The 26339-nt window shown below is 48.8% G+C and overlaps 1 protein-coding gene across 11 annotated transcripts in view; it reads left to right on the top strand.

The window, feature by feature from the left end:
* The window catches only part of TRIP12 (thyroid hormone receptor interactor 12), a 1008257-nt gene that overhangs the window by 614835 nt on the left and 367083 nt on the right, over window positions 1-26339 (top strand). For all 11 annotated transcript variants that reach the window (XM_078668151.1, XM_078668159.1, XM_078668158.1 and 8 more), the window contains one exon: window positions 8012-8153. In XM_078668151.1, the coding sequence (XP_078524277.1) occupies window positions 8012-8153 (142 nt within the window). The remainder of the gene's footprint in view (window positions 1-8011; window positions 8154-26339) is intronic.

Here is a 26339-nt window from a genome sequence, read left to right as displayed (position 1 = left end):
TGTCTGGGAGCAATACACAAAGACAAACTGCCAGCTACACCTAGTCACGTGACCCAGGATCAGGCTGCAGGCACCAAACGGTTAGGACAAAATTCAACTTTGCCATTAAAGGGGGCTTGTGATCACAATTCTTTAGACATAAAACTGAACTGGTCCACCTGCTCCCAATTGGAAGTTACAGCTTACTAAATGTATTAAGGTTACTCCAATGTTAACCTATGGGAGATGTTGGCCATTCAGTAGTATTAAAAACTAGTTTAGGTGTTTTTCACTGCCACGGCATGTGAAACTTACAAGTACATATCCAACATTAAATACACTGCACCCTGCCCTCTGGGCTATTTAGGGCTAACACTGGGGAAGGAAGATTTGGCCACTGCACACACAGGCTGCAATTGCATGCTTAAGGCGTTTAAAAGGAGTAGGAAGCTTGCTCTGTATATACTATACCAAAATGAGGTATAGTGTGCACAGAGTCCTCTGGAACCCCAAAGGTAGGCAGAGGTAAAAGTAGATAGCACCTTTCTCTCCATTTGTGTTAGTGTGGGCAAGAAGTAAGGCTTTATCAGAGGGTAGTGTTAAGCATTTGATGTACACACTCAATCGGCAAATAATGTCACACGCTCAAAGACTCCACTCAGACCAATTGTATAAAAATATTATTTAGTTAGTTATTTTCTGGAGCCAAGCGGTGCTGGTATATGTAAGTGTAAATGTAACTTTTCAAGGCAGGTTAAACAATACAGGCAAGTTGAATGAAAAGGACTTTGTTACAGCTTTGTAAATGCTTTCAATACAGTGGAAATTAATGTTAGATTACATTTGATTACTTTACAGATTGCTTTGTGGATTACTTTTTCTACTCCTTGTGATAAGCCTAGATATCACACTGGGACATTTCCTAGAGAAAAGTTAAGTAAAGCAGTTTTTAGTTATTTGCAACCCCCACTTGAAAAACTATTCCAGAAAAAGCAGCCAATGCAGTCCTATGGAAGGAAACTGAGTTATCGGTTTACAGGTAAGTACAAGTTTGTGGGAGTTGGTATTCTGGGGTTTGAACCAGGTTCCCCAGAGTCAAGGATGCACTCTCAAAGCACTAGGGCGGCAAGGTGCAGAGTGCTGATGCCCAATGTTATCCAATAGGGGGGCTCCGGTTGGTGGCTGCTCAGGAGCATGCCACAAGGTTGGAAGGGGGATCCTAATTAGCACCCAAAGTACACCCGCAGAGATGCATGGGCGGCTGGGTGCTGGGTGCTGGTTGGGCGGCGGATGCCCTGTTGATTTCAATAAGGATTCTCCGGTTTCAACAAAGACTGCAGGTTCGGGGACTAAGATCTTCTGGAGGTGACCACCGGTTGGAGAGATAAGTTGGGATGCCTGGATGGGCCACCCAAGGTCGTGGGACCTCAGGTGCAGGGGTGTCTTTAGGTGTCGGTTTTCTTTACCAGCTCCGGTTGCGGTCCGGGGGGGATCATCCAGAAAGAGGCTGCAGGCTTTGCTTGGAGATTCGAGGCAGGTCAGAGATCACCAGATCTCAGGTTGGGATCACTGGGGAGACCTCCTCGTGTTGTTGGGCCACTCAAACTCGGGCTGTAGGTGTCTGGTGCAGTGTCACGTATTTGGCCAGAGTCTGTGGGTGAGCAAATCCGGTGCTCACGGGAGACAAAGTCTTTGGCTTGGAAGGTCCTTCTGGTTCTTGTGGCTCCTGGCTACACAACTCACCAGGATTTCTCTGGAGCAGGTTCGAGGTAGGGAAAGGCCGGTAGGGCTGGGACCAAGTCAATTGGCGGCGTCCTCTTCTTAGTTTCAGCACGGCTCTTCGGTCCTTCAGCTCTTCTTGGTTGGTTCTGGTCTGAGGCGGCAAGATTCAGGGTTGCCCCTAAATACTAGATTTAGGGGCGTTACATGTAAGTAAAGGTTGGGACCAATGGGTCCTGTCCTTGGGGTGGGTACATCCCCTATTATGCCACCCTCCGGTAGCATACGCCTCACTCTGGTTGGCTGGGTCCCTCCCCCCCCCATATCTGCAAGATGGCAGGGCCTGAGAGTTCTTATCCTAGCTTCCCCCACCTGAGAGGTGGGGTTGGAAAAAAATAGCACACCTCCCTTCCTCTCTTGCTATTCCTACCGATCTCCTGCCTAAATGGAGGGTCAAAACCACTGGTGCCAGCTGCTGGAAGCAGCAAAGGCTTCTGGAAGCTCACAAGGTGGCGAGCCTTTGAAGCTTCCTGTTAGTGGTCCCTGCCCATCCTGGGGAGGAGGCTTAGCCCCTCCCCCAGGTTTTGTCTGGAACCAGGATGTGCATTGTTTCAGACCCCTGAGAGCAGCAGGCTCTCGACCCAGGGGTCCAGAAACATGTCTGGTGGTGGCAGCTGGCGAGCAGCTACTCAGCCTGGACACTAGTGTTGGGTCGATTTCCTGGGGGCATCTCTAATATGCTGTCTGTGTACTTTTTTCTTAGAATACCACACTGGCATCAGCATGGGTTTAATGTGCTGAGAAGTTGGATACCAAACTTCCCAATTTTCAGTAAGGCCATTATGATGCTGTGGAGTTTGTAATAACAAACTCCCAGCATCTTATACTCTTAATGGCAGCACTGCACTTACATTGTCTACGTATGGACTTGGATGCTGTAGGGGTACAGGGCTCATGCCCCTGTACCTTGACCACTGGTATAGTGCACCCAGCTAGAGGGGTGACTGATCTATGCCAGGGCAGTGGGTTGTAGGCATAGCACACAGGAATGTGGGCTATGTCGACTTCACTTTGTTATGCACCGAGCTGGCTAAAGCGTTACGGGGACCCGAGGGAGAACTCTATTTGTTTCAAGAATGCAAGTTGGGCTCACAGGTTCGCATAATTGTATTCCCCCTACACCACTGTGTGAAAATCTTCAAAACGCTACCTAACTGGAACCGGGCAAAGGATTCTGGGCCTTGCAGTCCATCACCACACGAAGAACTGCAACAGGTGGTGCTTCTTTTGATTAGGGGGCGGAGCCGAACCATGTTATCAAGTGGGCGGCAGAATCACGAACTGGGGAAACCTTGCATTACATCTTGGGCGCTGAGGAAGGCTACTAATGCCAAAATGCATTCACCATACCAAAACGAATAAAGCTGCTTCCAAAGATTTTCCCCGGTGTGGCCTCTGCTCTTCTTTTGTTGGGAGGAGTTTGGAGTGATAGATAGATCTATCTATCTATCTATCTATAACGCAGTGCAAGGTAATTGTGAACAGAGATTCGTAAGGCATGACGCGTTTCGGGATTTGTCCGTCTTCAGATGCCTGTGCTCCCCTCCTGACTCCTTGCTGCAGTCCCTTTTGAATGTTGAATGCATCCTCCTCATTGGGGGAAAGATGGTGGACTGTAATTACCAGCATCCCTAGTGGTGGGATGTTTGGACAGGCTGCCAGGATTCGGAAAAGTTCCGCTTGGGGCTGTAACAATTCACCCCAATGCCCAACGCCTTCTGCAGCCTCCGTTGCGGGCAAATACGGTGAGTCTGTGGCAATACTCCGGGCTACACCGCGTAGTCGCAGACCCAACAGGGCCCAGTATACGCCCTCCCGTGGCTTGCAGCGCTCCAAGCACACCATCGCTACCGCGATACTCCTCCAGTGTGCCACGAAAGGTGCTTTGCTCGTTAGGGCGGGTTACCTCCATTGCGCTGTGGCCTCACAATAAATATCAGAAAACAGTCGCCTCCACCAGGAAGAAAACGAGGAACTCAGCGGGCAGTGGAAGGTAATTGTGAACAGAGATTCGTAAGGCATGACGCGTTTCGGGATTCGTCCCTCTTCAGATGCCTGTGCTCCCCTCCTGACTCCTTGCTGCAGTCCCTTTTGAATGTTAAATGCATCCTCCTCATTGGGGGAAAGATGGTGGACTGCAATTACCAGCATCCCTATATATAGCCTCTAAAGGTGGCACAGAAAGTGCTGCAGCCCTACCTGTGGTACCATTTACAAGGATATGACCTGTGATCAAAGAGTGCCAATTGGGTCTTGTCTTAATGCAGTTTTAGGGAAAGACCATAGGCCCAGGAGACCTTTTTGTCTGGAACCCATGGCACACTCAAAGTATATCAGCAGTTGAGCTAAAATAGGGCACTTTCTTGCAAAAGGCTCCTTAAGTGGGTGTCACAATGAGGAGCGCAGTCAGACTGGGCACATATAGTACCACTTTACCAGGGAATTGCAAGTAAATTGGGCCAATTGTGTTTGAGCCATTTCTATCATGTTTTAAGGAGAGAGCAAAGAAAAAAGTTTGGCAACTTTTGAAAGCTTCCTTCAGGGCTTTAGGGCAACCCCTGGGGATAGAGTACCCGGCCAGCAGTTCCATGGTGTCTGATTGAATTTCAACTGCTTCTTTCTGGAGGCTCCCAGCACCTCTTGGGGAACAAATGATTAAGTGTCTGTCTGCAGTGGCACTTAACATGTTTCCAGCAACAAATTTCCAAAGCTCTAGAGGAACTAACCTGCTTCAAGTGTCTGGCTTTTAGTTGCACAACAGCAGCTACAATTTCAGCAGCGGTATTCTAAGGGAGGGTTTTACTCCTCAAAATGTGACAAAATCCCTTTCTGCAGTGGAACTTTAAAACATTTTCAAATGTTAACCAGTGGGGGAAGAAAGGCTGCAGGCCTCAGGACAGGAGGCCGGATGAAGGAAACCCACAGCTGCCCAGGTAAGTAGAGATGTTAATGGACGTTAGGACACTGAAGGTGGAGGTCTTCAAGGCCCGGTGCTTCAAGTGCAGGGGTGACCTTAGGCATCGGAAAATTCTTACTGGGCAGTTTGTGGTAAGAGGGAGTCTTCAAGTTGAGGCTGGAGATGTCGAATAGGAGTCTGACAAGTTTCAGCCACGGTGGACTCAGACACGCTGGGGAACCTTCAAAGGATCGGCTGACCACCTAGACTCGGACCGTGGGCGTCTGGTGCAGAGGTGGATCCGGAGGATAGTTCATGGTTCCTCGGGGCACAGTTCTTCTTCTTTGCAGGTGGTTTCTTCTAGACATGTTCGCTGGCCATGAAAGATCAGGAGTCTTTTTTTGAAGGCAGGCAGTCCTCCCAGGGTTCTGGAGGTCGCTGCTCTGTGGGGAGTCGCTCTTCTTCAGCAGGGTCTTTCAGGTCTGTAGACCGGCCGGTAGTGCTGGGGCCAAGTCAATTGGTGTATTCAGTCTTTGCTGCTGCACAGCTCTTTTTCGTACGTAGTCTATATCTGATTTCAGTGTCTTGGGGTGCCACCTAAATACTAGATTTCAGGCATTAGACAGTGGAGTAACAGGTAGGGACCAATGGGTTCCTTATATGGGGTGTCTGCACCCACTATTATACCTCCCTCCTGTGGGAGGGGGCATAGCCCTAGCCCTGATTGGATAAGTCCCATTATCTTCAAAATGGAGGGCACTGAAAAGTGGGCTTTACTTCATCTCCAGCCCCTGAGGAGTGGGGTTGGCGGAGGGAGGGCACACCTCCTATTAAGTTTTCCAGCTGGTTATCCTGCAAAAAGTGGGGGTTTGAACCGGGCGCTCTGAGGTGCCCACTGGGTACACATTTTAATAAATCCCACACCAGCATCAGTGTGGGTTTATTAAAAGGAGTTGTTTGATACCAAACACTCCTGGGTTCAGTGAAGCCATCATGGTGCTGGGGAACTCGAGTTGTTGAGTTTCCAGCCCATGTACTCCCTATGGCTTCCCTGGTACTTAGGATATTAAGGAATAGACTTAAATATCGTAGGGGTATATCTGTTCATGCAGATATGCCCACACCTGAGATGTAGTGTGCCCTGCCTTAGCGCTTGTAAGGTCTGTTAGAGGGGTGACATACCAATACCTTAGGCAGAGCTGGTTGGCATGGCAACATGGCAGTGCGCCATGTTGACTTTGTTGTTTTTCACTGCACTAAGACATGCACGCTGCAGTGGCATGGCCTTGGTGAGGGGTCCCTAGGGGACCTTCGGTTCCCATGCCCTAGGTACCAAGGGTACCATTTACTAGGAAGTTCGAGGGGGCTGAAGTTGCCAATCGTAGTGCAGTTTTAGGGAAGAAGCACTGGCACATGGAACCTGGTTCACAGGGACCCTGTGCATTACAATCGAAACATCATTTTCCAGGCAAAAAGTGGGGGCTGTGTCAAAAGAGGCGCTTTCTCATACCTGGGTACATCTATTTTCTACCGCTGAGAGCACGCAGTGAAATTTGCAATTTGCGCATTGAAATTTCCCAAGCTGCTCTTGCTCTGAGACTCGTTTCTCTTGGAGTGGAACATTGGTCTCTTGTACCCCTTTCTGCTGATACTACTCGATCAGGCCCGGCTGAGCGCAAGTCATCCTATTGGCTCCAGACTGGGCACAGAGAGTATGCAATCCTTAGCACCTGGACATAAGAATCTGTTCTTCAATCAGGCTGCCCCTTGGGGAGGGTCTTCTGTCGCAACAGCAGGGCCACGTCCTGCATATCAACCTACGCACACTCCTTCATGCTTGAAGACTGAGCAGCAACAGTTGAGCATTTTCGATCTTCCTTTCGAGGTTGTTGTTATTCTGGCAGCCATGCATTACTCGACAATATCGGTATACACCTACTATTGAAAGAAGTTTGGGGCTTGGTATTTAGACAAGCACTTTAACCCACTTCATGCCAAACTGTCAGAGGTATTGTTAAAGTTGGCCCAGCAAGGCCTTGCTCGGAGTACTATTAAAGGGTATGTGTCAGCTATTTCAGCTTTTTTGCAATTGCTGGATCAGTCTTCTCTATTTAAGTCACCAGGTTTGCAGCACGTTCTTGCCTTCACCTTTCATTAAGCCGCAGTGGTATTTGAATATAGTTTTGATCTACCTGATGTGGTCTCCCTTTGAACCCATGCATCGCTGCCCTCTAAGGCTGTTGACATTTTAAACTGTCTTGTTGGTGAACATTACATTGGCCGGGAGGGTGAGCAGGCTTCAGGCTCTTTCAGTTCACCATTCATAGACTACCTTCTACCATGACAAACTGGTTCTCCGAAGGTATGCCTACTTTCTCCCTAAGATTGTGACTCCTTTTCATGTCAGTCAGGTGATCACCCTTCTGATGTTATTTGCCCCCCTTTACCTTCCTTAAGAGAAGAGGTTCCATCGGTTGGCTCCAAAGAGAACTCTTGGATTTTATATCGATCACTCACATCAGGGAACACTGACTAGATGATCAATGTTTCATTGGATTTACTGGAACAATGAATATTAAGGCATTTCAGAAGAAGACCATGAATATTAAGGCATTTCAGAAGAGGACCATCTCTCGATGGATCGCATCTGCATTAAAATCTACACAATGGCGAAGAAGCAGCCTCTACAAGACTTGAGGACTCAGTCCAAGAGATCTAAGGCTGCCACTACTGCTTTAGCACTTACGGTGCCTGTCCTTGACGTCTGTCACAACCATTCTCATGTGGGTCCGCATCTATGGGCACCACATTTTTCACAAAAGGAACTGATGTCAACCGACTGATGTGGCACCTATAGGCATTGTGCATGTCGCATCTAACACACCTCCATGTGTGCATTCTACCAGCACACAGAGGTACTGCTCAAGAAATATCGAACCTAGTCTGGTGCCAAGCAAACATTCTAAAGTACACAATCTGTGATTATATAGTCTCTACCAGAAAATGTTTTACCGAAGTTAAGTAACTTGCTCTTTACAAATGTGATGTCACTGCAGTACGTTGTAGAAACCATTTGAAGTGACAAGCTGAAAGTGTACATTAATGGTCAAAAATTGAATACTTTTCCCTCTATGCAAGTAACAGAAAAACATTCAAGACACAAAAATTGTTGATACTTGGTGTATCTGAGTTGACAAGCTGTCTTATTTAAATGTGAATAGAAGCGCCTGGATGCTCTTCAGTACCTGGATACTCTCACAGGTGACAAACAGTGCTCCGCAAATATACCTTACATTACAAGTGTTCTTTTTTACTTCTTGGATTTACTTATTGCTAATAATTTTCATCTTTCTGTAGTGAAAAAATTAGAGGTTGGATAAAGGAGCAGGCGCATAAATTTGTGGAACGCTATTTTAATTCGGAGAACATGGATGGAAGTAATCCTGCACTAAATGTTCTACAAAGACTTTGTGCTGCAACTGAACAGCTCAACCTTCAGGTTAATATATTTTTGTTATTATTTTAGTATGCGCGTAAGATTGCCTTGCACAGATATGTATACATCATTTTTATTTGTGCTCATTGATTAAAAACATGGTTTCCATATCGATGCACATGCAGTGCATACTATTGTCTGTACATTTGCATGTGTTTTTGTATGTACTGTAATTCCATAATTATATTCACATCAGCAGTTCTATGAACAAATTATTTTTTTCAGATTGCAGTACTGCAACTAAATATTCACCGGATGTCATGAAATGTAACTTGTTAATTTGAGTTACTATATCTTTTTATATAGACTTGTTTGCCTTCTTTGTTTCTGAAAGTCACTCTAAATTCCCATTATAGTCTGTAGAGTCTTCTCGGGAACAGATTCCTGCACTTTCAGTGAATAAGAGGACAATTCTTTGAGTTTGGAATCTGACTGGTGTTCACCATGAACCCCCCCTCTGAAGCAACACTAATCCTCTTCCACTGAGAGCGAACTTGTGTATTGCAATGCAGGACCTTTTTTCTTTTGTTTTTTGAGTTTAGAATCTCATGTCAAATCCATCTTTGATAAAGATATCAAAATTCTATCACTAGGGACTAGACTTTTTGGGTCAAATAATATAAAGGCATAGCAATCTTTGGACTTACGGTCTTCTAGAAAACAGAACTTGCAAACTAGGCTTTGGAACCAAACTTCCGGTTTTAGTACTAAGTAAATTAGAATAATGTGCGTATGCAATAAAATGTTGATGAGGCGACTCAAAAACAACTACCCTGGTATACCTTCGCTGACCTTGCTAACAACCTAGGTAATACATCTTTACACCTCAGTGTCGATCTGTACCCTGGCCGTTCTTTGCTGCTTTGTGAACATTTTCATATGGTCACTATTTTCCTGTTCTCTGGAGCCCTTCCAAAACACCCCCAAGAACACCAGTGGAATAAAATAATCAAAAATTAAGGTCATATATAGTGGCATTGTGGTGGTTATGGTTGAGTTACACTAAGTCCGTCATTGTAGTGGTAAAACTTTCAACTATTTTAAACTTTTAAGAAATTCTGGACCCAGCCTTTAGATTAAGAGTCTCCAACAAGTCGATCAGTCTATGTTGGAGTAGCTTGATGCCGGTTACTGCATTTCAAGAAATGTAGCTTTGAGGCCAGAAAATGGGTCCTGTTAAAATAAAGTTTCGCTGATAAGCTTTACGTAAACAGTTAATACATGCCTCAGAGCACACTGTTCAAAAACCATCACAGTAAATATATTGCATGCGTGATGACCAGTTTCAATGGGAATTGTTTCCTTAAAGTCACAGGCAGTAAAATATTTGGAGTTGTTGCAATGTATTTACATTCCTTTATTTTGTCTTCTATTCTCTTTTCTTCCATCGGTTTCTTTAATTCTTTTTCATTCATTTTAAGTTCTCTTGCTTTTTTTCTTTGATTCTTCTTTCCTCTCCCCATTTATCTTTTTCTTTTTCTTTCTCTTCATCTTTGTCTTTCTGGCCCTTTGTTTACATTCTTTCTCCCTTGTTTTTTTTCTTTTTCTTTTGTTTCTTCCGACTTTCTTGCTTTTGCTTGCTCTCACACTTTCTTCACTTTTTCTTTATTTCCTTCTGTCCTTCCTTCCATCTTGCCTTTGCTATCTTATTTCTCTTCTACTCTGTCCATTTTCATTCCCCTTAGCTTTTTTCCTTATTTCCTATTGTTTTTTATTTTGCTCCTTTTCCTTTTTTTAGTGTTCCTTCTCCTCTTTATTCCCGATATCATTTCCTTCTCTCCTTTGTTCCGTTTTTATTTTTTCTTTGTTGCCTTCATTTATTTTTCTTTCATTCCTGTGGTCCTCTCTACCCTTCTTTCTTTTCTCTTTCCCCTTTCTACATTTCTATCCCTGTCATCTGCTTTCTTGATTGCTTCTTCAAATTCCATCAATTCTTCTTTCCTCCCTTTTCTGTCCCTCTTTTCTTCCTCTCTCCCATCATTCTTTCTATTCCTTTTTTCCATCTTTTTCATAATTTTATTCTTTCTCTTTCATCCAAGTTCTCGTATACTCCATTGTTCTATTTATTCTCTCTTTAGAGATTCTTAACTTCCTAATTCGATCTCTTCATGTATGAATGTTTTATATTTGCCTCTGAGGTATACTTATGGGAATAGGGATGGCTGTAGTAGTATGTTTACATGTAGAGCACTATGAAGTGTGCATGTACCTTTTCTCAATATTAAGTTGTTTAGTTAGTGACAATCTCTGTACATAAACAAATGGATTTTAGGGTGTTAGACTTAGCATCTTTTGGCGTGTTTCCCCTGACTTTTTGCTTTCTCACCTCCTGTTTTTGACTCTGTTTTTGCTGGTGTAATCATTCTGCACACTTTCCTCACTGCTGACCAGTGGTAAAGTGCAGGTGCTCCTGTATAAAATGTGTTATGGATTGGTGTTTCCATGATTGGCCTATTTGATTTGTGTCAGTCCGTAGTAAAGTGCACTGCGAGTGCCAGGGCCTCTGAATCAAATGCTGTTGGTTGGCTGCAGCACTGGATTGTGCCACCCACGCAAACAGCCCGTAAAGTGTAACTGTGGCCTGCCATCGCAGAGCCTGTGCGCAGCCTGGAGCTGCCATGTCGACTTGGCTAGTGCACACACTTGCAAGTTCCTAAACCTTCCCTTTTTTTACATGTGAATCGCCCCTAAGCTAGGCGAAAGGTACCGCCATGGGCAGGGTGCATTGTATGTGATAAGTAGGACATGCCCTGGTGTATGTGGCCTGTCCTGATAGTGAATCACAGCCTACTTAGTTTTTCACTATTGCAAGGCTACCTGTTCTAGTTTAAACAACATTAATTGACATTGATCATGCACAGCCTGATCCATATGGAAAGTTGAAAAGAATCGTTTCATTTGAATTTAGCTGATTAATCCGCAGCTTATACTTGTGCCCAGGAAGACACCCCCAAAGATTTGGGGGTGCTACTTGAGTGACGGCTACCTGTTCCTCAGAGGCCAGAGTGGGCAGTTTGATTATAACATCCTATAACCCTAACTGACTCGGGGAACATGGTAGAAATTCAAATTTAGTATGCCTGAACTCCGAATGATAAAATACATCTTTTAGTGAAGTTGGTTTTAACATTCTGTGTTTGAAAATACCACTTTTAGAAAGTAGGTATTTTCTTGCCTAACCATCCAGCCTGCATCTGCGAGGTTGTGTATTGTCTGTCTGGATTGTGAGTGACAGGGGCTGGGGGAGACTCCATTAGGGGGAACAGCCATCACAACGCAGATTTTACTCCGCGCACCATTACATCACATGCATTAAAACTCATGCGATGTAACTACGCGTAGCCATTACTACGTGCACCATCACTACTCGTGCCATTACATCATATGTGCTTTTACAATGCATGCGATGTAATGGCTATCTATGTCATTGTGAGGAAACTGAGGCTGTTTCCTCATGACGACGTGCACTGCCCCTGGAAGCAGGAACCGGGAGCAGAGACGGCAATGCTGGAGAGGAAAGAGGTAAGGCTGATTGTGCTTGGGGTGGGGGTAGTGGTTTAGGGTAGTGTTGTGTCGTAGTGTTTTAGGGTTAGGGGTAGTGTATGGGTGGGAGTTGTTGGTAGTGTTGTAGTGTCTTAGGTTTTAGGGTAGTGTAGGGGTGGTAGTAGTGTGGGTAGTGGTTTAGGGTAGGGTATTATCGTAGTGTTATAGGGTTAGAGGTAGTGTAGGGGTGAGAGTAGTGTTGTCATAGTGTTGTAGGGTTTAGGGTAGTGTAGGGGTGGGAGTATTGTGGGTAGTGGTTTAGGGTAGGGTAGTGTCGAAGTGTTTGAGGGTTAGGGGTAATGTAGGGATGGGAGTAGTGTTGTAGTGTCTTAGGTTTTAGGGTAGCGTAAGGGTGAGAGTAGTGTGGGTAGTAGTTTAGGGTAGTGTTTTAGGGTTAGGAGTAGTGAAGGGGTGGGGTGGTGTGGGTAGTGTTGTAGTGTTTGTGTAGTGGTTTAGGGTAGTGTTGTACTGTTTGTGTAGTGGTTTAGGGTAGTGTTTGTGTAGTGTTTTAGAATTTAGGGTAGTGTTTGTATAGTGTAGTGTGTTAGGGTAGTGTTGTGTAGTGTTTTAGGTTAGTGTAGTGTTATTGTAGGGAGAGGACTGGGTTGTCGGAGGAGGGGTGTGTAGGGGTAGGGTTGTCACTTACCTTGCAAAATGTAACCACCCGTATAGCTTTAACACGCAGACCTTTGTATTGTAATGGCATGCATGGTAAAGGCATACTCGTGGTAAAATTTTGCGATGTAATGGCATGTCGTGGTCATTGACATTACGTAGTAATACTACGTTGTAATACACGCGTTGTAATACACGCGTTGTAATGGTAGGCGTGGTATTCGTGTGCAATGTAATGACATACAACCCTCCAGGAGACAGGGTGAGTCAGCGCAGGGCTGAATAGACACATCTGCACATAGATGGGTGGGAGGAGTAGCACCTGGGTCTGAATAGGGCTGTGCCTGCCTCCCACAATGCTAGCTCCACCTCCTGTGGTGCGTCTGATGTCCCTGACCTACACTGGCAAAGGAAAAGCAGGAGTCTTGTAAACAAAGTGCTCAGAGGACAAAGGAATTGCTGGTATAAATATCGGGGCCCAGACCCCAAGACGTTAGAACTCGCTGGAATCAAAGCAGCCTGTCGAGAGGAAGAGCTGAAAGAGCTGCCAGGAGTACTGCCCCTTTGCTGTGTTGTTGCTTTGTTGGGTTTGCCTGCTGCTGCTGCTGCTTCTGCCTTGAGCAGTGAAAGGACTGGACTGAACTTTCTCTACTTGTGCTGAGTATCTCCAATGACTTGAGGTAGAGCTTGCCTCCTGTTCAATAAGTCTCAGGAACAGAAAAGACTTCAAGCTCGACGCTGTCTACGACGCTGCTGCCGACTCCGTGACCTGAAGGCACCGCAGAGGGCAACGCCGCACCACGACCCTGGTCTCACCAACGACGCCTGCTGAAGCCGCCACCTAGCCGCTGCTTGCTCCGCACCACGACGACGCCTTGGTATCCCCTACGACGTTGCTCCACGCTGGACTCTACGCCGCTGCTTGCACCATGGTTCGAGGGCACCGCTCATAGTTACACGACGCACCGCCCTCAGCCCGCACCGCAGCCTTGGCCTACCGACGCCGGTGCCATCGACTCCAGTTGTCAGCCAACGACCGCGCTTCAGCGATGCCGCTCCTGCACCCTGGCTAGCACCGCCTTCATCTTTCACCGCGACCCTGGTGTCACAGACACCGCCATCTGACACCGCCACCGAGCGGCTGCTCGCACCGCAACTTGAGGATACCACACACCGCACCCCTGCGCTTTGCACCTCCGCACCAGACACCAACGTCCGCTCTCCTGGTCCCATTAGAAAGGAGATCGACCTGCAACGGGTGTGACAACGAGAGGTCATTGACGATCTGCATCTCTGAAAGGTACTGTTAGTGGGTCTTCCTGTCACGGTAGCAGACCCACAACGTGGCTGTCAGCCAGAACTGTTTGTATTTGTTTGTTCACTACGCCGTGATAGCCCCGGACGGAGCTATCGACATCAAGGAACTGTTTTCAACGTATCTTTGCAATTTAGAGACGTCTTGCAACATAACTTTTTTTAAAGTACTGTATTATGGATTTTTTTTATCGTATTTGGTCTTGTCCTAACTATATAAAATATTGGATATTTTTCTAAACTGGTATGGTGTCTGTAGTGCTTACACTGTATTACTGTTGGTTATGTGCAAATGCTTTACACACTGCCTCTAAGATAAGCCTGGCTGCTGGTGCCAAGCTACCAAGGGGGTGAGCAGGGGTTATTTTAGGAGTGTAAATCCCTTATCCTGACTAGAGTGGTGGTTTCTGCCTGGCTTTGGTGCAAACCTTAGCCAACCAGAAATCCCATATCTGAAAGAGACACGTTAGTATTAGATTCCTTACCTTAGAATATCCCCAGGCGTCAGACTGGATCCGGAATTTTTTTGCGTAGCAGTACCCTTGCACGTCGGTAGGCGTCGTCTGCGGCTCCGCGTCCGTCGTGGGCGCCGTGATGACTTCGTCGGAATACTTAGACGCCGCCTCCGCGTGCTGACGTCAGTTCTTTTTTCCGCGCCAGCAAGCGCAGATCTGGAAAAAGCAGTAACCCTAGTCAATTTTGACTAAACTTTTTTGATCCTTTTGATTAATATTTCGAAGTCTCTCGACTCCGAAACGGTGCCGATAGGGATGCCCGGCTTCAAGCATTGTGACGATTGCGACCGGCTGATGTCGGTCACGGATCCTCACCGCGTCTGTTTGTCGTGTTTGGGCGTCGACCACGACGACAAGGCCTGCTCCGACTGCCGGGCCCTCTCTTCGAAAGCCAGGCGGGAGCGGTCCCGTAGGCGCCTCGAACTCCGGCAGTCGGCCCCGCGCCGTGAGAGGTCCCGATCCCATGGGAGGTCGAGGGACAGGTCGCGGGCCCGGAGCCACCACAGCTCCGAGAGTAGGCCGCACTCCTCCGGGTCTAAGTCGTCGTCAGGTAAGAGGCACAAGAAGTCCAAGCGGCGTCATCGCTCCTCGGACTCCCCCCGACGCTCGCGCGATGCGGCCGGGGGTTCGGGTGACACCGCCCACGCGGCTCCGTCGGAGTCGCGGGCGCCGCGTCCAGTTCCATACCCTACGGTCCCTGGGCTCAACGCAACGCCAGAGGAGGTCGAGCGCTTCCTCATGGCCATGAGGAAACTCTCTCCTCCGACGGGCTCCGCGGCGCCTCCGGGCCCAGCGGACCCATCTGGGAGCCCTAGCGGGTCGGCGGCTCCGGCCCCGACGCTGTCGGGTGCTTCGGCCCCGACGCCGCCGATGCCTTCGGGCCCGGCGCCGCAGGTCCCAGTTGTTCCGACGCCGCCGGCGCCTTCGGGCCCGGCGCCGCAGGACGCCGCTGGTCCTCCTTCGGGATCTGGTTCGTCGCCGGTGGATCTGACGACCGACCCCGGTCCTCCTTCCGTTCCTGTTCGGCCGTCGGGACGGCCCCATTGGGCGCCGCTCCAGACACCGTTGGGTGAATTTCACTTTTATGAACAGGCCCCATTGGTTGAGGACCCTGAATTTCAGGAGATGGGTGAAGGAGAGGACTGGGAGGGGTCTGAGGACCCTCTGACCAGAGAGTGTCAGTCTCGTGAGGACTGGACAGAAGACCTTGGGGAGGCCAGTGGCCTGGACACCTCTCCAGACACTGGGTTTGTCTCCCCTCCTACCGTGGCTTTGGAGGAGGGGGCAACATATGGTGTGGTGCTGATGAGGGCTGCCAAGGCCTTGGGCCTTGAGCTCCCCGTCGCGGCCGTGAGGACTAACCTCCTCACTGAGGTCCTTAAACCGCAGTCAAGCTCGGCCGAGCCTCTGCTGCCCTTTAATGAGGCCTTGACTGACGTTCTTCTGGGCACTTGGTTCGCCCGTAGATAGGAACGTGGCCAAACGCCACCGCCCAGCCCCGGGCGACCCATGTTTTCTGTCCTCCCACCTTACCCCCGAGAGCCTGGTCATCCAGGCCTCCAATTCCCAAACCGCATTCCCGTCCGCTCCCCCGGACCGGGAATCCAAGAGGTATGACCAGTATGGGAAGAAGATCTTCTCATCAATTAGCCTCGGCCTGCGGTCTTCTAACACCGCCTGCCTCTTGGGACGTTACACCCACTCTGTGTGGGATAAGGTCGCGGAAGTGCTGCCAGAGTGTCCGTTGGAGGTACGGGCCAAACTCGGCCAAGCCCTTGTGGAGGGCCGGGATGCAGCCAAGTATTCCATCCGGTGTGGGCTGGATACCACTGACTCGCTGGGTAGAGCGATGGCAACGACGGTGGCGGTCAGACGCCACGCCTGGCTGAGGTCCGCCAACTTCTCTGCGGATGTCCAGAGCACGCTCATGGACATGCCGTTCGATGGCCGTCGCCTCTTTGGCGACAAGGCAGACCATGCGCTTGAGCGTTTTAAGGACTCCAGGGCTACGGCCAAGTCCTTAGGCCTCTCGGGCCAACGCCAGCAATCGGCTGCCTATCACTCCTTTCGTGGCCACGGAAGGGGTGCGCCCACACGTGCCGCCAGCCACGCACCGCAGGGCAATACCCAACGCGGTGGCGGCCGTGGGAACCGCCGTCCAGGCGGTCGGGGGCAGCGGCGAGGTCAGTCCACACCTTCCCCCGCAGCATCCGCCTCAAAACCTTCCTAGTCCGTGCTTTCAGGCCCATGTGACGCCAGTGGGGGGCAGGGTTCGCCATTACCACCTCCACTGGCGCACTGTCACGTCGGACAGGTGGGTGCTGCAGATCGTCCGAAGGGGCTACTCCCTCCCCTTCGAGGCGACTCCTCCAGCCATGCCACCGCAGAACCACCGTGTATCGGGGGATCACTTGCGACTTCTGCAGGAGGAAGTTACGGCCCTCTTGGCCAAAGGGGCCATCGAGCGCGTTCCTGGGCCAGAAGTAGGATGTGGTTGCTACTCCCACTACTTCCTGGTCCCCAAGAAGGGCAAAGGGGGCCTACGCCCTATCTTGGACCTACGGAACGTCAACGGCTTCCTCCGGAAGGAGAAGTTCAAGATGCTGACACTGGCTCAGGTCTTAGCTGCCCTGGATCCAGGAGACTGGATGGTAGCGTTGGACTTGCAGGACGCTTATTTCCACATCCCCGTCCTGCCGGCCCACCGGCGCTACCTGCGGTTCACGGTTGGCCACGAGCACTTTCAGTTTACCGTGCTCCCCTTCGGCCTTACCAGCGCCCCACGGGTGTTCACAAAGGTGATGGCGGTGGTCGCAGCTCATCTGCGCAGGTTTGGGGTTTCAGTCTTCCCCTACCTCGACGACTGGCTGTTGAAGGCGGGCTCGCCCCAGACAGTCGTCAGCCACCTCCAGACTACGGCAGACCTCCTGCATCAGCTGGGGTTCTCGATCAATGTGCCAAAGTCACACCTGTGCCCCTCTCAGAAGCTCCTCTTCATCGGAGCGGTTCTAGACTCGGCGCAGTTTCGGGTTTATCCACCCGAGCAGCGAGTCCGGGATATTCAGGCTCTGATTCCCATCTTTCAGCCGTTATCCCGGGTTTCGGTAAGGTTGACGCTGCGGCTTCTGGGGCTGATGGCCTCCTGCATCCTACTGGTGCATCACGCCAGGTGGCGGATGCGGGCTCTGCAGTGGGACCTGAAGTTTCAGTGGGCCCAGCATCAAGGCAACCTATCCGACCATGTCCTGATCTCGGAGGGCACTGCGAGATAGTTGCAGTGGTGGCTCACGGACCGCGATTGGGTCTGCGGCAGATCCCTCTCCCTTCCCCACCCGGAGCACGTAGTTGTGACGGACGCGTCCCTCCAGGGCTGGGGAGGCCACATGGGAGAGGCGGAGATCAGAGGCCTCTGGTCTCCGGCGGAGACTCGACTCCACATCAACATGTTGGAGCTTCGGGCGATTCGTCTCGCACTGAAGGCATTCCTCCCCTCTGTCCGGGGGAGTGTAGTGCAGGTGTTCACGGACAACACCACCGCCATGTGGTATTGCAACAAACAGGGCGGGGTGGGGTCGTGGACCCTTTGCCAGGAGACTCTGCGCCTTTGGCAATGGCTGGAACATCAGGGCGTGACTCTGGTGGTTCAACACCTGGCAGGTTCTCTGAACGCCAGGGCGGACGAACTCAGCCGCCGGTGCATGATGGATCACGAATGGCGTCTGCACTCGGACGTGGCACAAGGCCTCTTTCAGCGATGGGGAGAGCCTTGGTTAGATCTATTCGCCACCGAAGAGAACGCGCAATGTCATCAGTTCTGCACGTTGGAATTTCCAAGGCGGCACTCGCTCGGAGAAGCTTTTCGTCGCGAGTGGAGTTGCGGTCTGTTGTACGCCTTTCCGCCTATACCACTTCTGCCCAGAGTGCTGAAGAAGATCAGGCGCGACCGGGCCCAAGTCATCCTTGTGGCTCCGGACTGGGCTCGAAGGTACTGGTATCCCGAGCTACTCAGTATGTCAGTCGATCCCCCGGTTCGTCTGCCTCTTCGGGAGGACCTTCTGTCGCAGCACCAGGGGACGGTCCTCCACCCGAACCTGTCCAGTCTCCACCTCCATGCTTGGAGATTGAGCGGCGACAGTTGAGGCCATTTGACTTGCCTCCTGAAGTCTGTAACGTCATTCTGGCAGCCAGGCGTCCCTCCACAAAGTCGGTATACGCCTGCAGGTGGAACAGATTTGTGGCATGGTGCACAGCAAAGGCTGTGGATCCTCTTGCTGCCCCTCTTTCAGAGGTTCTTCTCTTCCTTCTTTCTCTTGCCCAGCAGGGCTCTGCTCTGGGCACTATCAAGGGCTACCTTTCTGCCTTTCTCAGGCTACCTGATCAGCCTTCTTTGTTCAAGTCCCCTATTGTAAGCAGATTTCTTAAGGGCATCACACACACGTTTCCTCCTGTTCTGTTTGTGATGCCTCAGTGGGACTTGAACCTGGTTCTGACTTTTCTGATGTGCGCTCCCTTTGAGCCACTTCACAATTGCCCTCTTCGCCTTCTGACTCTGAAGACTGCTTTCCTGGTTGCCATCACCTCTGCCAGGAGAGTGAGTGAGCTCCAGGCTCTTTCTTGTACTCCACCTTTCCTTTCTGTCCATCCGGACAAAGTGGTGCTTCGTACCAAACCTACTTTCCTGCCCAAGGTTGTCACGGCCTTTCACATTGGGCAGTCCATCACCTTGCCTACCTTCTTTCCGCCTCCGCATCCCTCTAAAGAGGAAGAGCGGCTCCATCGTCTGGACCCAAAACGTGCGCTCTCGTTTTATCTGGATCGCACACGCCAGTTCCGGGTGGATGACCAACTCTTTGTTGGTTACGTGGGCGCTAAGAAGGGGAAAGCGGTGCACAAGAGGACCATCTCCCGGTGGATCATCTTGTGTATCCAGGCTTGCTACTCCTTGGCTAGGAAGGAGCCCCCTGCTGGATTGCGGGCTCATTCTACCCGAGCCACAGCGACTACCACTGCCCTGGGCAGGGGTGTGCCATTACAAGACATCTGTCAGGCAGCTACGTGGGCATCGCTGCACACGTTTGCAAGACACTACTGCCTTGACAGCCAAGTCCGGAGGGATGGCTTCTTTGACCGTTCCGTCCTCCAGGACTTTCTGGTGTGAGTATTGGTTCGCAGACCCACCACCGGGGTTGGTATTGCTGGGGTATCTATTCTAAGGTAAGGAATCTAATACTAACGTGTCTCTTTCAGATGCACAAGTTACTACTTGTGTAACGATATATCTGTAAGAGACATTAGTTAGTATTAGATTCCTTACCGACCCACCCATCCTCCCCGTTCTGCGAACCAATACCTAGGGTCAGGGTTGTCCCCTTTCAGGGCCCTAGTTTCAATGGCACCAGTGTTGGTTTTTAACATGGCTCGGCGCTTCTGGCACGGAAAAGCTGTGTCTAAGAACTGACGTCAGCACGCGGAGGCGGCCTCTAAGTACTCCGACGTCATCACGGCGCCGACGACGGACGCGGAGCCGCAGACGACGCCTACCGACACGCAAGGGTACTGCTACGCAAAAAATTTCCGGATCCAGTCTGACGCCTTGGGATATTCTAAGGTAAGGAATCTAATACTAACTAATGTCTCTTACAGATATATCGTTACACAAGTAGTAACTTGTGCTTCTAACATAGGGCAATTAGCCAGAAAATGTATGTTTTTGAGGTTGCACTTTGCATAAATGGTGATAGTGTCTTCCTGTGTATTGCATGACTACAAAATCATTGAAACGCTTCTCACAGATGATTCACAGAGGAGAGTAAAGGCACACCACTGGTTCTTGCGGACCACACAGCTCCACAATCTTTGCACAGCGGATCTTCTCAGCCAATATTGGTGTGTGCTTCCGGTATCAGGACTGGGCGCTCTAGGGGCAGTGTCAAAGTAGCTTGATATTTTTTGTGTGGCTATCTAATCCATAAATTAGGTAGTAGCTCAACTTTTTTCTCTGATCAGAAGTAGCTCTCACTATTGGAAACTTTGGAGGCCCCCCGCTCTAGATAAAAGAATAATGCAGAGCATGTCAATCTACAAAAGATTCAAGTTCCAAAACCCTTGTTACTGGTATGTAACTGGTTCCTTCAGCTCCAAACTGAAGATCGACCCTAACCAGAAGCTCGCCTTAAGAACAAAAAAAGAGGTTCAATCTTAACCACATGAGCGCTAGCGAAATTCCCCTCCTGTGCTCTTCTTTACAAAAACCCATTATTCATGACGAGCTGGGCTCGTCATGAGCGTAGCAGGAGGCTACCTCATGACGAGCCCAGCTCGTCATGAGCGTCGAAGGGGTTAAAAGTAGTTTTAACCTCACAACTGAATGTAGTCTCCCAAAGAGTATTGCACTGCCAAAGAAGAGCAACCTGAAAGGAAGTTCATGCTTTATCTGCAGTTCAGCCTTGAAAGTTGGTTGGGTTCAAAAAAAAAAAAAAAAGGAGATGGTGGTTTTGCCCAGAGGTTAAGGGAGTGGGGTAACAAGATGTTGGTGCTTGTATTTCCACAGATTTGAAGAGACTTCATGTAAAGCAGAGATCAAACACACTTAAAGCCAGAGATAGGTATCCTGTGAGTCCACAGACTCTCACCTACAGACATCCGTTCCACAGGATTAAGAGGAAAGGTATACTCTGTATAAACCTCTTTAGTGGAAGGTAAACTGTTCCCCTTTTTGTTCCTTAGCCAACTTCTTTCCCAATTCAGACAGAATATTTGACTGGATAAGTGTGGCAGGAAAGACATGTTTTGCCAGGAGCATAGTGATACTTGATGTACTAGTATCAAATTGATGCCCTGACAAAAAGATGTTTGTTGTTTGCCTCATTGAAATATTGACTCTCAATGAGATTTATTGTCATGCCATCAAAGGGCAGATTATTATTGGGTTATTGTCTATGCGGGAGAGGGGGGGTTGATGTATACAATTTTGAACATTTTTACAATACTCTTGAAATGTGTGACAAAACTTGAAAAATCTTTCTGTAACTCCAGCCAATATTCCACAAGGAGAGAGTAAATATAAGGCAAGACCTTAACTTATATTGGGTTACACATAGAAGCAACCACTATAGCTGTTTATGCAGCCATAACACTCATCCATTATAAGTGATGGTGGGTTGGCCAGCTCCATGCAAGGAAAATGAAATCAGGTGCTACTTACCTTCACTGCAGTGAGCTGGTGTAGCTGCCATTAAATAACCATCACTACAAAACTGAAATAGCAAGGAAAGTGCCACTTTTCATTTAAAGGCAATGGCACCTCTTCTTGGCATATCAACAATGTAAGAGTTTCCACCTCCTGAGTTACCATGGCCAGTGAACTCCATCTATGTTAATGTTAGGTAATAGGAAGGCACACTGACTCCAGCCCTGGACTTTTCTGAACATATATACATGTTGGTTAATTTCAAGGTGAAAACATTAAAAGAGATCATGTTTCTGCAAGAAGTTTTATAGAAGACAACACTGGGTTAAATATATAGATGCCATATATAAATGAGAACATTAGGTTCGAGGCACATGAGCTGCAGATTGCACACTGTGCATAGATCGCCACCTAGTGTTGGGCCCGGATGTTTGCAGTTTGTTGTTGTCCTGAAAAATTCTTTGGAAGTCACAAGATAGGTGACTCCTCCTTTGGACCACATTGAGCATAGGCATCGGCTCCATCCCCAGATTTTTTTTTTCCGCCATCGGGCTCGGGTGTGTTTCCTGCGCTCCGGTTAGGAAACAAATTTCCTTCAGTGCACAATCCCCACCCAGTTTGACGGTATTGTTTAATCGCGCTCCACATCAACGCAATTCTTCACCTTCGAAGTCTTCGATTCTGGTTGTCGACGAAGGCCTTCGGGCCTACCTAGGCCTTACTTCTGGCTCATGGAAAGGACGCCATTCAAGAAGTGTCCATGATGTGGGTCAAAGATTCCCCACACCGACCTACATGAGATGTGCAACCTTTGCCTCTCACCGGTGCACGAGGCTAAAGACTGTTCTGCTTGTGCCTCCTTCCGCTCCAAGAAGACGATCCGGGACCAACGAGCTCGAAGAACAATGGCCCGCTCGTCAGCTTCGATCCCCGACGACATCTTCGAAGAGGGCGTCGACGTGCCAGAACACCAGCACGCCGTAGAGAGTATCAGTTCCTCAGACGCCGAAGACTCTGACGTCGAGGAAGTCACTCCAGCTCAACGGGTCGTAAGTAAGATCGTCGACCTCAACCCTTAATTGACACCCTCTAAAAAGGCTTTGGGCACACCCTCACCTTTGGGCCCGGGTGCACACCGATAGGCTGCTTCCCACGCCCCGCCTTCGGGCCCGGCAAAGAAGCCCATTAAGCCTTCAGGCAGCTCGGTCTCGAGCCAGCCTATCCACTGGCAGCGGCTGGCAGCGGCTCATCGATGCCGAAACCGCATTCGGAGCCAACTAAAAAAACGCCTAAAGCTCCAGATTCACACGCTTCGGAACCAAAAAAACACCCGGAACCGAAGAAACCGGTTCCGGTAAAGGACACTTCAAAAGGGCACACTTCTAAACCGAAGTCAGCTACCGACTCGATACTGAAAAAACGTACGGAGCCGAAAACCTCGACACCGAAGGATCTGCCATGTTCAGAAGAACTTTTCACACCTGACCCTAACCAAAAAACTCTTGTCAAGGATCCTAAGACTGGTCAATTGACTCACAGTTCCAAAAAGAGACCAATTGATGCGCCAGCACCTCCTCCTCCTCCAAAGAAGAGACATTGCAACCTCTCCATTAAGGGTGCCTTCTCCTCCACCTCCCCATACTGTTCCCCCTCCTACACCTACTCCACCTCACCATTCACCTACACCATCCCCTAAATCCCCTGATCCACAAGATGATGTAGACACAGACTCTGATGACACAGATGGAGGTGCACATAACCCAGCAGGGACCAATAGTCCCCCCTCAGTCACCTAATCCATGGGATGATTACAACACCCCTGATGTGCCTTATGTCCCACAAGACGACATATACCCTTCTAGACCATCCCCACCAGAAGACACTATAGGTTTTAACCTACTAGTCCAAAGAGCTTCCCAATATCATGGGGTGGACTTACACACAGATGGGGTGGAGGAAGATTCCCTACTAGACACTTTTTATAACACACAAAGGTCTACTGCCATTTTACCAATGCTTAAGGTTGTGATCAAACATGCAACAGAGGTTTTTAAAGACCCCGTCAGGGCTAGGGTCCTAAATCCTCGAATTGAGAAAAAATATAAAGCTGCCCCTACTGATCCAGTCTATATTAAAGGTCCAGCACCATTAGACTCTATAGTAGTGTCTAATGCACGTAAACGTGCTAATTCTCAGACATCAGGTGAGGCCTCACCACCAGACAAGGAATCCAAGCTACTTGACTGCTCTGGCAAAAGAACAGTGTCTCAAGCAGCTAATATCTGGTGCATCGCCAACACTCAAGCGTTGCTGGCCAGATATCAAGAGCTCATTATGATAAACTGGAGACCATAATGCAGCATCTACCTGACAAATACAAAAATAGAGCCAATGAACTGATACAGGAAGGTAAAAATATTACCAACACTTCCATTCGCTGTGCCCTAGATGCGGCAGATACCGTCTGAAGAGCAATTAATACCAGCACCCTCCTACGTAGACATGCTTGGCTACGTATCTCATGTTTTAAACCTGAGGTACAAAACTCCATCCTTAATCAGCCATCTGACGAGACACATTTATTTGGCCCAAATGTTGACGTGTCTTTAGAAAAGATGAAAAAAGACACTGATACAGTAAAATCTATGGGAGCCTTGCCACAGCAAGCTCCCAGATGTTCTTTTCGTCGCTCATCATACAGAGGCAACAGTAGAGGCTACTCCTCCGAAAGTCCCTCCAGCTCTTACAAAACCCCTAGCCAATCCACATTCACTAAGGGCTACCAAAGAGGGGGTTACAGGGGTAAAAACAACAAAGACCGAGGCAAAACCAACAACTCCCGCTCTGCCTCTACCCCTACCCAATGACTTTCCTCCCCTTCCCCCCAAACATTCCACTCCTGTGGGGGAAGACTGCAACAATTCCTTCCTGCCTGGACCTACATCACATCAGACAGGTCGGTGCGACAAATTATTCAATCAGGTTACTGTCTAGAACTAACATCTACCCCCCCAAACATACCACCCAAACAGCGTCCAATGTCACAAGAACATCTAGAACTGTTAAAGCAAGAAGTAGAATCCCTGCTACAAAAAAGTGCAATAGAACCAGTTCCTCTGCGCCAACAAAACAAAGGGGTTTACTCTCTATTTTCTGATTCCAAAAAAAGGACGTCTCTCTAAGGCCTATTCTAGACCTCAGACCGCTAAACATATAAATACAGTCAGACCATTTTCACGTGGTCACACTGCAACAAGTCCTTCCGCTTCTGTCGCAAAACGACTTCCTTGCTACTTTAGATCTCAAGGACGCATACTTCCACATTCCCATTCTATTAATTCAAAGTACTCCCATTCGGAGTCACAACAGCACCAAGAGTATCCACCAAGTGCTTAGCAGTGGTGGCAGCGCATTTAAGAAGACAACACATCCATGTCTTCCCGTACCTCGACGACTGGCTCATAAAAGCCAGCTCATGCAACCAATGCATAGAACACACTCGTGCCACAATACAACTGCTTCACGACTTGGGGTTCACAATAAACCACGCCAAGTCTCATCTACAACCATCCAAAGTACAACAGTACCTCAGTGCCACAATAAACACCTCAAAAGCGCTTGCCTATCCCACTCCAGCAAAGATAGCCAGCATACAAACTCTTCTAACAAGGTTTCTGCTACAACACTCCCTTCCAGCAAGAGTGTTCATGCAACTCATAGGGATGATGGCCTCTTGCATTTTCATAGTGCCCCATGAAAGACTTCAAAAGCGTCTGCTACAAGAATGCTTGTCACGTCAGTGGAACCAGGCTCAAGGTCGGTTGACCTACCTAGTGTTGGTAGTCGGTCGGACTCATCGCTCTCTGCAGTGGTGGAACACCTAAAACCTTTCCAAGGGACGACCGTTCCTAGAGCCAGTTCCTCAGATAATCCTAACTGCGGACGCATCGCTCTCCGGCTGGGGAGCCCACCTACTGCATCACACCATGCAAGGCAGGTGGACACCACAACAAAAGTTACTCCACATCAATCATCTGGAGTTACTAGCAATATTCCTATCACTAAAAGCTTTCCAAAAGCAGGTATCAAACGAAGCTTTGTTAGTACGTACAGACAACATGACAGCCATGTATTACATACACTCCCTGCAACTATCTCAACTAGCACAGGACATATGGCGGTGGCTATACCTCAAAACATAATCCTTCTAGCCCAGCATGTTCCAGGAGTACAAAATACTATAGCGTGTCTGTTAAGTCGGCAAACACAACAGACCCACGAGTGGGAACTTCATATGCAAGTTCTTCAGCCATTCTTTCAGATGTGCGGACAACCTCAGATAGACCTATTTGCCACCCACAAACGCCAAATGCCCAAGCTTTGCTGCCAGATATACACACCCACTGTCCAAAGGCAATGCGATATGGATGAACTGGTCAAACAGATTTGCGTACGCTTTTCCACCTCTACCACTCATGCCACTAGTAGTACGCAAACTACAGCTGCATTTTCTGACCCTCATCCTAGTTGCTCCAACGTGGGCCAGACAGCCATGGTACACCACACTGCTACAACAGGCGGTAGTACAGCACCAGAAATTACACATGACTCCACACCTCTTAACGCAGAACCGTGGAGAGATCTGACACCCGGACCAAGCTCAGCTCAACCTTGCGATCTGGCTCCTGAAATCCTAGAATTTGGATATTTGAACCTTCCTCCAGACTGCATGAATGTCATAAAAGATGTCCAAGCACTAGGGCATGTTATGCAGCCAAGTGGAAACGATTTGTAATATATTGTCACAACAACAATATTAATCCTCTAGATGTGTCTATTCAACACATCATAGGATACTTACTGCATCTCCAAAGATGCAACTTAGCCTATACGTCTATTAGACTACATCCTGCTGCAATTTATTTTATTTATATTTAATTTTATAGAGCGCACAGCTACCCGGAGGTTTCCTGGCGCTAAACTAACAAAGAGGGAGTACAGTTGCAAAGTTTA

This window comes from Lissotriton helveticus, chromosome 11 (assembly GCF_964261635.1).
Source record: "Lissotriton helveticus chromosome 11, aLisHel1.1, whole genome shotgun sequence".
NCBI classification, from domain to species: domain Eukaryota; kingdom Metazoa; phylum Chordata; class Amphibia; order Caudata; family Salamandridae; genus Lissotriton; species Lissotriton helveticus.
Note: the sequence above shows the minus strand (reverse complement) of the source record. Positions and strands in the feature narration are given on the sequence as shown.